The 12,424-nt window shown below is 43.4% G+C and overlaps 1 protein-coding gene across 2 annotated transcripts in view; it reads left to right on the forward strand.

Moving 5' to 3' along the window:
* SAMD4A (sterile alpha motif domain containing 4A) overlaps window positions 1-12,424 on the forward strand; it is a gene marked incomplete at both ends in the record, with an annotated part of 201,511 nt that overhangs the window by 145,209 nt on the left and 43,878 nt on the right. Inside the window, one exon of one of the 2 annotated variants that reach the window (XM_084241077.1) lies at window positions 9,373-9,636. The exons of the other annotated variant lie outside the window; for it this stretch is intronic. Coding sequence (XP_084097203.1) covers window positions 9,373-9,636 — 264 coding nt within the window. The remainder of the gene's footprint in view (window positions 1-9,372; window positions 9,637-12,424) is intronic. 2 annotated transcript variants of the gene reach the window in all.

Consider the following 12,424-nt stretch of genomic DNA (forward strand, 5'->3'; position numbering starts at 1 on the left):
GTTCACTCCTTAGCAAGAGTGAAACAGCCACACCAAGAGGCAGGCACTACTGCTGAGGAGTCAAAACATTTGTCAAGGGAGTCCCTAGACATTACTGCCCATTTGGTTTGGACTTCTGGTACCAAAATATCATTTATTTTACCAAACGGGCAGGGCAAGAATAATAAAATCCTAGGAGGAAGAGACTGAGCAGAATACTGCATGTGTGCCCAAAGCAAGCAAGCCTTTGGTAAGAGAAATGATTCGTAGACTGTCTTTTAAAAGTCACTTGAAATAACCTAATCTTTGGAGGATGAGGGGGAGTTTTCTGAAGAGCAGACAGAAGCAGCAGCCAATCTGGGGGGAGTTTTTTTATATCCAGGACATGGGAGAGAGTTTGGGAAGAATACTGAGGCCAAGAAGAAAGTACAGGTTAGGGATTCCTCAGCCCTGACTGGCCGTAAACACCACTGGTGCATCTGAAATTTCCAGTGCTTCATCCCCCACACAGGGATTTGCAGGTACTTGGTCTGGAATGGGGCCTGGGCATCAAGAATTTTTTTAAGGCTCCAGGGACCAAACGTACACCCATGGTTGATGAGAATCACTAGCTGAAGGCAAAAATGTGGTAAATGTGACAAAAATGTCCAAAAATGAGGGTGAAATGAAGAGTCTGTAACACTGTATACATTCAGCCAATTTTCACTAACTGTAATAGTTGTGTTCTGTAAAATTGCTGTGAAGGCTGGTTTAGCAAATACTGACCCATTGCTCCTGGGGGAAACACAGGGTTGGGTTTCTGAAAGCCTCCAGTCGCAACATTCTCATGTACTGATTAGCACATAACTTGTGTGTATGTGTGTATGTATGTGTGTTTAAAGACGTCTTATTTAATATATATTTCTGATGCATTAACATTGAACTCTGCCAATAGCCCTATAACTCGTTTCTGAAGAAAGTTTATCTGATACATATTTTTTCTCCATCAAGCACATCACAGCCTTCTTGCACTTAGAAACACTAGCCAGCAACTCAACACTGTGCTTGGGAGTAATTTAAAAACAAAAAAACAAAACAAAACGAGAACACCAACATTTTTTTTTAAATGGTGTCAAACATACCTTAAAAGTCCACTTATTTACAGTATGAGAGTTGACCCAGGGGGGCAAAGCAACACCTGTTTGACCTCAGTTGGGAAAATGCACATCAGCTGCTCACACTTTTTTTTGCCACTCTGCTCATATCCATGAAAGACCATGAGAGTGTTTCAGGCACTGATTTGGGGATTACAAATAAATTTTAGCAAGAAAGTGAATTTGCAGACACAGAGTCTGTGAGTCATGGGCTCAGTGGTCTACAAGATGTAATAGAGGAACATAGACACTCTGTGTGTATGACCCAGGAAGGGAAACCCAGAAATAGATGAGGTGCAAAGGGAGTTGATCTGTGAATCCACACGGGCCATTTGGACTCAGCCCAGACCCTCTGCTGGCCCTCTCAGCCTGTTCTCATTGCTGCCCAACACCCAACCCCCACCCCCCATCTCATAGCCAACAAGAAATGAATGCACTTCAATTCCTGTCCTTAAAGTAGACGGTCCTGGGGGCTGAATTCTGCCAGGAACTTCATGCTTGCAGTGTTGCTGGAAATCTTTTATAGCAGGGCTGATTTATAATACCCAAGTAGATGAGTTGAGAGCAATTACGTAAAGGCTATTTCTCTTGGGTAGAGAAGAGTGGTACGGTTTAAATGAAAAATGCAGTGCCAAGTCAAAAATTCAAATCATTATGTGTAATTACAGATCACAGTAAATCAATTTTACAAACACAGAACCAGTCTTACCGTGTTCCAACACCCACAGGATCGGGTTGTGACGGTGTAGAATTCGGGAAGAGGCTGAAGGTGTAGCGGAAGCAGGAACTGGGTTTTGTGCAGCCTCATTGCTTGTCTTCAATCACATGGTGATTCAATCAAACATGATTAAGAAGCCAGGAGAGCCTAAAGCATCCAATTTCTCTTAATTAACAAAAAAAATTGTCTAATTAGCAGTGTGAGCCCAAATTGTCGTTTTGTTGAATGGTCATTTGTGTGTATTGTTACATTTGACATTTAGATTGAATGCTTTAATGAAAACAAGAACCAATTCCCTAATCAGTAAATTGCCCTGTTAGCTGAGAATCTCTGGTTCTCATTCTTTGATCAAGGAGCTAAGTTAAGAATTAGTCAGGACTACATAATTTCTCTCTTTATAACCCTCTCCTAACACTAGAAAAGAAAGAAAAAAAGATTGTTGTGTGATCAAGGCCAAGTTCAGAGTTTCATGCTCAGAAAATGTTGGCACCATTCATGCGTTTGCTTGGTGCTGAGTTGAGACCCTGATGAGCAACAGGATTTGGGCATCTCCTTAATGATGCTGGGACTGGCCTAATCGGTGCTCTTGCACTTCAGAGCCACCTTGCCTGCTTATCTGGGAGCTTTTAAGCTCCAGTGGCAGTGAAGACTTGGCCTGTAGTTACGCTCAAGACAGTAGTAGACAAGGTTTTAAAATAGCCTTTGTGAGGCCTTTTCAAGTGATTGGCCCGATTTTCCTCTGCACAAGTGTGGCTGCTAGTGGTGTCAAGTTGTAAAAAAGATACCCTGATGATTTTTTACTGATTCTGGCCATGGCTTTGGGACTGACGCTCCAAGGAGAGCTTGACTGCTTAGCCATGAAATCCTGGCTGCTTACAGTTCGAAACTTAGGTTGTCTTACTTGTCCTCACTCTCAGCAGCCCAGGAGTTGTTAGACACAGGGCAGAAGCCCTTCCTGGGTGGGCATGCAAATTGAAGTAACTGCAGTTACATTTTAGAGTTAGCTTTTGAAAAAGAGATAGGAGGGAAGTTTTTTCATCAAGCATCTATCTTTCTGAACTTCTCTGCTCTCTTTTCCTTAAACACAGTGACCAGATCATTCTTATTGTATATTTAGATGGGCGGTTTGTTGGAAAACTAAAAAGGAAAGCAGCTAGGTCCATTCCTGGCACTTGCTTGACTAAGTTGTTTTCTTTATATTAAAAAAATGATTCAAATTATGCAGCTCACTCTAAACTCATTTCTGGATATCATTTTCTATGTAGGTCAAATTCCATGGACATACTAAGGCTTACGCACGTATATTTAATTATAGACATGGAAAAATATACAGTACAGGAAAGTAAAAAGTTAAACCAATATACAGGAACTTTAGAAATGTTTGCCCTGATCCCAGTCTATTGAATTGGCTTAAACACCTGCTTCAATGATATCTAATTACTTCCATAATTGATGTTATTGGTTTCGATAGAATGGACTGACAGGATTTGGAAATTTCCTTTTCCAACTACTTGATTTGAAGTTAACCTGTAAGATTCTGATTTCTCCAAAATGTATATACTGGCTTCTTTTCTGACTTATTTCATAAATAATGACAATGTAAAGTCAAAAAGTGGTTATCTAAAATAGATTTTCCACTGGATGACACCCAGTATTGCCATTATGGAAACTGACAAAAGAGGATAAATGAAATGTACCAAAGAGTAATGCAGCAATAAAAGTCTGCCAAAAGCATTCTAATTTACTTCTTAAAAGCCCAAATGTTTAAGTGATAATGTGAAGGCAGAAACACACCTCTCTTTGATTTGCCCAGAGGGTGAGCCCTCTGTGGAGTAGTAAGAGCTGACACCAGTGACCAGGACTCATATTATTGGAAAAGCTTCTCGAGGGACTTTCCCCTGCATCAGAATTCCTTCATTTCAGTGCTTTATGGAAATGAGGTTTAATGCAAGGAAAGCAGTTTGGCTGTGTGTGTTTGTCGATCCCGTGTAATGTTCTTTGCAAGTTCCTCTTAAGTGTTTTGTGACACAGCAAGTATACACTTTCTCTGCCCAGAGAGTGTGGCTCCCTCCTTGGACTTGTGGGGAACATCAGCCACATCTTGTCCATCAACCACGTCTTTGCTTTGTAGCATGTCCTCTCTCTTCTTACACCAGAATGAGGTGGAGTCTGAAGTTGTTTGGGGGAATCATTTTCTGGTGTCCAGATGTTGTGAGCTCTGGTTTTCCAAGCCTTTGGATAAGAAGCAGAGAGCAAGCATGCAGAGTTGAGGCTCATAACCTTCCAGATTTTCTTTTAATCTATTCCCTGAAGCAATGATGGCACAGCATGTTAACTTTAACCTTAGTAATTAATACTCCCCTGCCCCTCCCCCTGACACAAATCTGTCCTTGGCCATAAATGTGACTGGTGTCATTTTGTCTTTTTTTTTTTTTTTTTTCTGCATGATGTCACTGATCAAACACTCCGGTTTTGTTTTCTGTTTGTTTGGTTTCTTTTGAAAAGTGTGTTTTTGCAGGACTATTAATCTTTTCTTCCCCAAAGATTCCTACCACAGGGCTTCAGATTACTGGTTGTGGCACCACAAAAACCAACTAAAGAAGAGGACCCCAGGGTCTAATGTTTCACCACTGCACCTTGCTAAAATGGCCTTTTTTTTTTTTTTTTAAGCAAGTGCCTGGAACATCATATAAGTGGTGTTAACAGCGCTCTTTCAAAATGGAAACCCTGCAATAGCAACTCCTTAGGTGCTCTGAAATCAGTGTCCTCAGAAGAAGTGCTTGGGATGGCACCAAAACATTCCTGCCAAGCAGGCCTAAACTTGGAGGAGGACAGAAACCCCCCAAAAACTTTGAAACCAGACCCTTTTTGTAGCTGGCAATGGGTTCAGCTTTGCATCTTTTAAGCTGGACTATCTTAAACCATCTCTTGCACCAAACTTAAGAATTTTGTGTTATGAGTCCCTCAAAATGGTGTATTAAGCCAAGGTTCTGCTGGTACTTCTGACTTTCTTTTGGGTGCAGGTCTAGAAAACATTGCTAAGGCAACGTAGACAGAGACTATTCCCTGTTAATACAGGAAAGAAATCCTAATTTAATTCAGGAAAGAAAATCTAAGTTAATCTTTTAAAATAACATGCAAATGTTTGTTCTCTTCATTCTATTTTTTTAAAACCGTAAATTACAGTGTATTTTCGTAAAGTTTAGTTGTGGTAACCATTGGCTGGCATTCCAGCATATGAACATCAGCAATTCAAGAAATCAGCAAAGTACAAGTTTTTCTGTGAGGACAACTTTCTGAATTAGAAATGGGGAGACTAGCCTAGGCAGTAAAAAGATTCAAACTACAAATCATTTCTGTAGCTGAACTTATAAGGATTTCGTGATGGTGCAGAACCCAGCCTGTCTTGGGCTGGGAAGACAGGTTATTTGGTTTGATGAAAGAGGTGACATTAGGAGTATGGGAATATTTAATGTCCTTATTCAGAAGGAAGCCAACCATCCTGAAAAGTCTTTTCCTGAATCTCATTTCAATAATTAAAAATTGAGACAAAGTCAAGGTTGGTCAAAGGAAATGGGAAAGAAATCTGATTTCCATGCTTCCAAAAAAACACTTAAAAGGACAGAATTCTCAGAGGCAGGTATTGTATTTTCTGCTAAAAAGGCATTGAACAGATTCTCATAAAGATGCTTGGAGATGAAAAAGAAATCATAGGATGAGATGAGGTCAGAGAAGTTAGATGGTCATGAATGGGGTGACTGAATGTATTTCTCGATTCTACAGCCCCCTGAACTCATGTCACACCACTCGGCTGCTGAAGCAAGATTATTTTTAGCTGCTTTTCCTATATTTCAACTGAATGTATTCAATATTATTATGGTTGGTTCACTTGAATTTATAAATGTTCCCAAAATTATTCTATTGATATGTTATGCATATATGTGTATATACATGTGTACAAACCTGAAATTCTCACAGAAATTTCTAAATATATAAGCAATTTTCAGTCGATACTATACCCAATGTTAAGTTTTAGCTTCATTTCTTTCAGAGCAAAAGAGGCACTATTTGCTCCCCTGAGAAATCTTTAGTATGATTTTCAATATAATGAATCCACCCTGAAACATAGTGTTACACCCCTACACAGCCATTATAAAAGCATAAAAGCAGCAGAAATTTAGGGCCTCGATTCGGCTGGCATATGCCAATTTCTAATCTAGTTGAGATTTTTGTCAAGGTTGCTTAGCTCTGCAGCCTTTGGGGCAGCCAGGTCTGGATGGAGCAGTAGCCGCTGTCTGGTAGCTGGCAGTCAGCAAGTCAGCCTCGAGCTAGAGTGGTTCTGGGCAGATAACAGTAGTGCTGAAAAACTGCTCAGAAGTCTGTTTTCTCTACTCTCCCCTCTCCATGCAAAGGAAAGAAATTTTTTTAATTTACTTTTGCCTGGCTGTCCATTTCTTCTTCTGTCTCCACTTCAGATGAGTTGTGAGTTAAAACAAGAAAAGGATCTCCCCTACAACTCTGCCGCTGGCCACCTCATTCACCCCACAACTGCGTGCCCTGTTTTCTCGCACTCATTCTACCTGTGGCATTTGTTATTTTCTGCCACTTTATGCCAAATTACTCCAGAAGACCAAGGAACACTAAAATCGGCCTCTTGGTCACTGTTACCTCTACCTGAAGATTTGTCTTCACCCCCAAAGCAGCACTGTTGGCAGGTCACCTGCCCCCTACAGTCAGCTTCCAACGGGGAGACCAGCCTGTCCTGCCCCTGGCCCTCAGCTGCCTTTGGAGAAAGGAGGTATTTGCCCAGCAAGAGTTTGATTTATGTATGACGTCAGCCTGGCTCTAAAGCCACAGGCCTCTCTGCAAACCAGGAGCTTAGACTGAGGCATTTTCTTGGTTGCCATGGCAGGTTGACTTCCTAAGGAGACATTTCTGAGTTTGGTGCCAGCTGTGGGAGTCTGTATGCTATAGACAGGGTGGGACCTTAGTAGGAAGCCTTTGGGAAAGGACTCTGGCTCTGGCAATCAGATATAAATTATTTTTTATCAGAGGCAGAGGCCACAGTCCTGTCATATCCCCTGTGATTTCAGCTAAGCTAGGGAATATATGAAGAAATGGGTGTAGATTTCTGTGGATAAATCTCTAAAAGTCCTATAAGGTAGGTAAACATTTAATTCCATTATTACTAGCTGGTGGATCAACAGCCTCCCCAAGGATATCTATCTGTGGGGGAGAGAGTGGATTTTTAAGAAAACTTTAGGTATAAAGAAGCGAATTTGTTAGTAGAATTCAGCTGATATATGTGTGGTATTGTTCTCAGCATCCAAAGTTGGGGACCCCCTCAGCAGTGTTGCCACGATGGCTACGATGCACAATCACTCCTAACAAGGCCAGGTGCCAAGGGTTCTGCCAGCTCCAAGCTGTGTGTCTCTTTGGAAGGGCCTTTTTCTATGGTTTCAGACTCACCTAATTCTGTGAAGAAGACCCTCCACTTCCATTTGGGGCACACCTGACTGGCACCATTCAGAGCATCAGCCAGATGTTCTGAAATGGTTGCAGAGGTCCCAGCAAGTAAAGACACCTAAGCTAGAACATTCCAGCACTGGGGGCAGCCCTAAACAAGTCTGCCCAACTTTACATAAATACTTAGACAGGCATGAAATGGATTTTCTGGATGTCTGGCTTTTCCTATTGGCTTCTCTCTTCATTTTTGCTGCTGCTTCCTTTTCATTTTTCTTTTTCTGCATTTTTCTTCCTTTTTCTCTTGCTAATTCTGATCCAACCAGGTAGTAATGCATTTTCCAGGGAGCCTTTTAAATAGTTTCTTCCCTAGTCTCTCTAGTGGAAATGGAAGCAATTTCAACCTGTTAAGGTCAGTTTTTAAAAACATTGTTCCCTTTGCATATTTTAAAGTTAGATGATAGTTCCTTGCCTTTGATAGAATGTACCCAAAATAAGAATGTCTCAGGTTACAAATTCTAAGCTGGGCTGCTCCCGTGTTTTCCTCCCTTTTTGTTAGTAGAGACGTTCCTCGTCTTTCTGATGTCCCCTTCACACACGAAGCTGCCCTTCTGGCGACATGAAGCCAAATGGAAACTGACAACAGAGGTGTGAGCTCTGACTCCGGAGCTCTCGGGGTCTGCTTCATGCCAGCCCATGAGCGGCCTAACCCACACTAGCTCCACCCAAACACACTTTTTGGGAACAACCAGCTTTTGGGCTCTGGTCTTCATCTTTTAAGGTGGAGGCAAGGTGCTCTACTGCTCAGGTCTTCACGTAGGTGCTGCTCCCCAGAATTGCAGCTTAACACAGAGCAGAACTTCTTACTTTGGGATGTCAGGGCTGCTTATTAAAAAACACAGAAAGATCATGTCCAGCAGAGAAGTGCCCGTCCAGACTTAGGACAACAAATACCTCATTGGAGGGGATAGCGCCTGAGATGGAATTTAATGGCTTCCCTGAAAAATGTTTCAAAATGCATGTGGCTGGAGTCCATGTTAGCACTACAGCAGTGAAAATAAACTGGACCTGTCAGGAACCAGTGCTGAGTGAATGTTATGAATAGACTTATTTTGTAAAGTTGTCACTTTACACGCCCAGAAAAACCATCCAAGGGTAACGTCGGCTCCCTCGGCGTTGATTTTGGTTCAGTCCTTCCCTTGAATGACCTCAATTTAATTTGGCCAGTTATGTGAGTTTTGTTGCTTTTTCCTAGTTTTCTGGAAAATAAATTAAAAACTGGGGCTAGGCAGTTGTCGCCTACTGCACGGAAGGGCTGAACATGCTGGTTAAAACCATTCGCAGCTCACTGAGAGTGCCCCACTGGCCTCTGAATGAAAGCCTTGTTACCTGGAAGTGTTTTCAAGATGAGTTTGGCCTTAACCTGTGAAGCCAAAGGAAAGAATCGGCCCTTTCATGCACAGCTGCGGTACCCCATTCCCTGAGCCCTGTGTGAGCACTGGGCCCTTCTCTGAGGCTGCACCGCCTCCAGAGGTGATAACTCCCCTGACTCCTGGTTGGTCCACCTTCTTCTAATTCAGCCCAGCAAAGATCCCAGATGGTGCCCAGCCTGCTTGCTCTTCAACAAGTCCTCCCTAACAACATGGGGAATGCCAGTGTTCGTGTGCGCCTTTTTTTTTTTTAAATTTGTCCAGCACATGTTCTTTTGACGCTTGGCACATGTCCACTTTGCCAGGCTGTCAAGCCTCACCTGATTTATGGGCCCATTGCTATGAGTCCTGATTACTAGAGTCAGAACAAAAACTGGATCCCCACTCACAAGGGCTAACGCCGGATGTGTGGGCTCTAGGGGTTTCACCCTTTTGGAGACACCCAACCCACCAAGAGGTACAGACAGCATCCTTATCAATCATCCCAAAGGAAAGGACCCTGCCAGGCCTGTATTCAACCCATGTGACCCCTGACAGAGTTGTGAGACAGTTACCAGCGTCTCTCAGGGTGAAGAGGTATTGTTGGGTTCTTCTGTGGCCCAGGCTAAAGGGGGGGGAATAACCTATTTCATTTTATTTTTTTTTCCAGTTCTCTCAGGCCAGGCACACCACAGCCCTTTGAAACGATCTGTGTCCCTTACCCCACCCATGAATGTGCCAAACCAGCCTCTAGGACATGGATGGATGTCTCATGAGGACTTACGAGCTAGAGGACCCCAGTGCCTCCCATCCGATCATGCCCCCCTGTCTCCACAAAGCAGTGTAGCCTCTTCAGGAAGTGGTGGGAGTGAACACTTAGAAGATCAGACCACTGCTCGTAACACATTCCAAGAAGAAGGTAGTGGTATGAAAGGTGAGTGACGAAACGAGAAACCACTGGGAACAGAGTCCCTCCCTTTACTTGCAGTCAGCAAGAGAAGAGGCGCCTCTCCCTTCCCCAGGCTCCTGGGTTACCCCATCCCTCCCAGAGCTCCAGGGTTCACTGTGGCCGAAAGGCCGCTTGCCAAAACCTAGGAATCAGGAGCAAGAGAGGTCAATGCCCTCTCCCTTTTTTTTTTTTTTCCTTTATGCACTGGCTTGCAGACAATTAAATGAGTCACAGCTCACAGTGATAGGATCTACTGTTTGCTGGTAACTTCCTCAGTCTGCCCTGCGTGTAAAGAAGCTGAACTACTCCAGCCTTCTAGCTCCTTGCCATAGCCAGGGAACTGTCAATAATTTAGCAAAACAAACCACAGGATCTTTTTTTTAAATCTCCCTTAATACAGAACCATAGTAGTGCTTCCTTTCTCTCTCCCTTTTCTTTGATATCCAAAGAAATCTTTAAACCCTGTCTCTGCATCTGTTAAAGGGACTAGAAAATACCATTGAGATTCTCTGACAGTGTTTTAAGCCTGATAAAAGATTTGCATGTAGGTGATAAAAGGCCTTTTGTGCAGCATAAATAAATGTTCCTACCTTGCCCAATAAATCTGTCCTCTTCGAAAGATACTCATCAGGAGACAGAGATTTCCAAATTGCCCATGAAAGCTTCAAAGAGGATACGGGCATTCTGTATTTTTAGACTACAGTTGTTCAAGGACTGGGAAGTCCTTAGGGAAAGATACTCATCAGAGACACACTAATAACAATCCTAGATGGGGAAACAATAGCCAGTCATGCTTCGGGGACCACAACACTGAGGGGAGGAGAGAGCCTTGTTTGCTGGCATTAATAGTCCTGAGGTTTTGCTTGTTCTGATCTTTCCCTTGGATCTGTGGCCATAGGAAGCTCTGTGCCCTCCCTGCTCCCCACCACAGAAACCTGGCACAGAAAGATGCCCATGATTGCCTAGGCGCAAGTTTAAGAGCGTACCAAGCTGATCGTGGAACTGGTCAATGATGGGGTACAGCTGATTTGCAGCCGCTTCGCTGCTACACTCCTTGAACCTTCCCCTCAGTGGCTCAGGCCTGCAACCTCCCCACTCCATGCCATCCCACCCCATCTGTGACGGGCTTAGGCTGAGAGCCCACAGTGAGTGGGCTGTGTTTTGATGTTTTGCTGTGGTGAGACAAATGGGTCTCTATGGGAATGGGACAGGAACGGATGTGTGTTACACTCTTTGTCACAGTTTTTAGGAGACTGTGTCCTGACTTTGGAGACCTGGCAAAACCCACTCCTGAGGGTGTGCTGCAGGGTTGTGTGCTCACGCTGCTGAGCCCAGATGATGGTAAGCAGGTGAGACTCAATTGTGCTTTAGATCAGCTCGGTGTCTGTCACCGGGGCATTGGAGTAGCTGACGGATTTTGGAGCAGACAGGCAGAAGTCCCTCTGGACTAGCTTCTTTCTGGTGAAGGGGAATAACTAGACGGCATCTTTCTAAGAAAGTGCAGTGCTACTTGGTAACTACGGGAAGGAGGCCTTGGCCTTTGCCTGAAAGAGCAGGAAGCGTCCCTCAGAAAAGCTGTTCTCCAGGAGACAGACCTCTCCCAGAGAGGAATGCGGGCCCCACCATCCGGTCTCTGGAGGTCTGTAGGCTGGTTTTCTTTTTTTTCCTTCCTTCCTCATGCTTTGCTTTGTTATCTTTTTTTAAGGTCTCGGGTACACTTTAGACAGTCCCCCCAAAAAAAGGTGAAGTGTGCTCATTGTATGCTGGCGTGATGAAGCCAGAAAAGAATAAAGAGCAGGTTTTTAAAGAAAAATGAATGAGAAAAAATTGGAACAAATATCCTATTTCAGCTTGGAATAAAAGCCAAGATAGTCCAAAGTTCAAGGAAAATCCCATAAGCTTCCTTGATTGTCTTCCTTTAAATTTGATGAGAACTGTTTCCTCAGAACTCCTTCAACCAGCAAATGACACAGGCAGGTTCTTGTATTTTCTTTATAAGCCCAAAGGAATGTGGTCAGAAAACAGGTTCTTTGGTGACTGGACAAAACAGAGGGCCATCTTCTGCTAACTTATGGAACCATCCTTCTTCCACAGAATTGGATTGTGATTCAAAGTATAGAGTCCTTCCTAAATTGAGGACAAAAGATAATTGAAGGAAGGAATATGACAGTTGATTAAGGATTCTAATTGTGAAAAAAGTGTATTTGCACTTTAGCAGTTGATCTAGTAGTAGAAATGTCCACACCTGAAAGTAATAGCATTGCAGAAAGTCAGCGGTCAGTCATTGTTCAACCGAAATACCCCCACCCACCTCAGATGCCTTTGAGGAAGATGCCTTTGAGGGATGGCCACTGCTAAGGACTGTGGCCATCAAAGACTCTTCCGGGTACCCCTCCAGAAGAGTGCTGTCGGAGCAGCCGCTAACAAGCCTATCCCAAGCATATGTCGTTTGATTCCCAAATCCAAGAGCAGATGCCGGTTTACTTTCCAAATTAACACACACTTTCTGAAAAATGAAATAGGAGATCAAACAAAGCACTTTTAAAAAGAGCCAGCTCTTCCTCATGGATCCCCATCTCTCTCCTTCTCATGACCAGAGCCTCTGGCAGAAATGTCAGCCCTTTTAAGCTACTTAAGCTTACTTGCTAGTCCATCTCAGGATGCCATCATCTGATTGCTATTTTTCTAACTTTTAGACGCCCAATTTATGAGAACCACAAGGAATCTGTAGTAGGATCTGGAGGAGCTCCAACTCTCCAGGGGCTGCATGTCA

The sequence above is a fragment of the Talpa europaea genome (assembly GCF_964194135.1).
Source record: "Talpa europaea genome assembly, chromosome: 8".
Taxonomy (NCBI): Eukaryota; Metazoa; Chordata; class Mammalia; order Eulipotyphla; family Talpidae; genus Talpa; species Talpa europaea.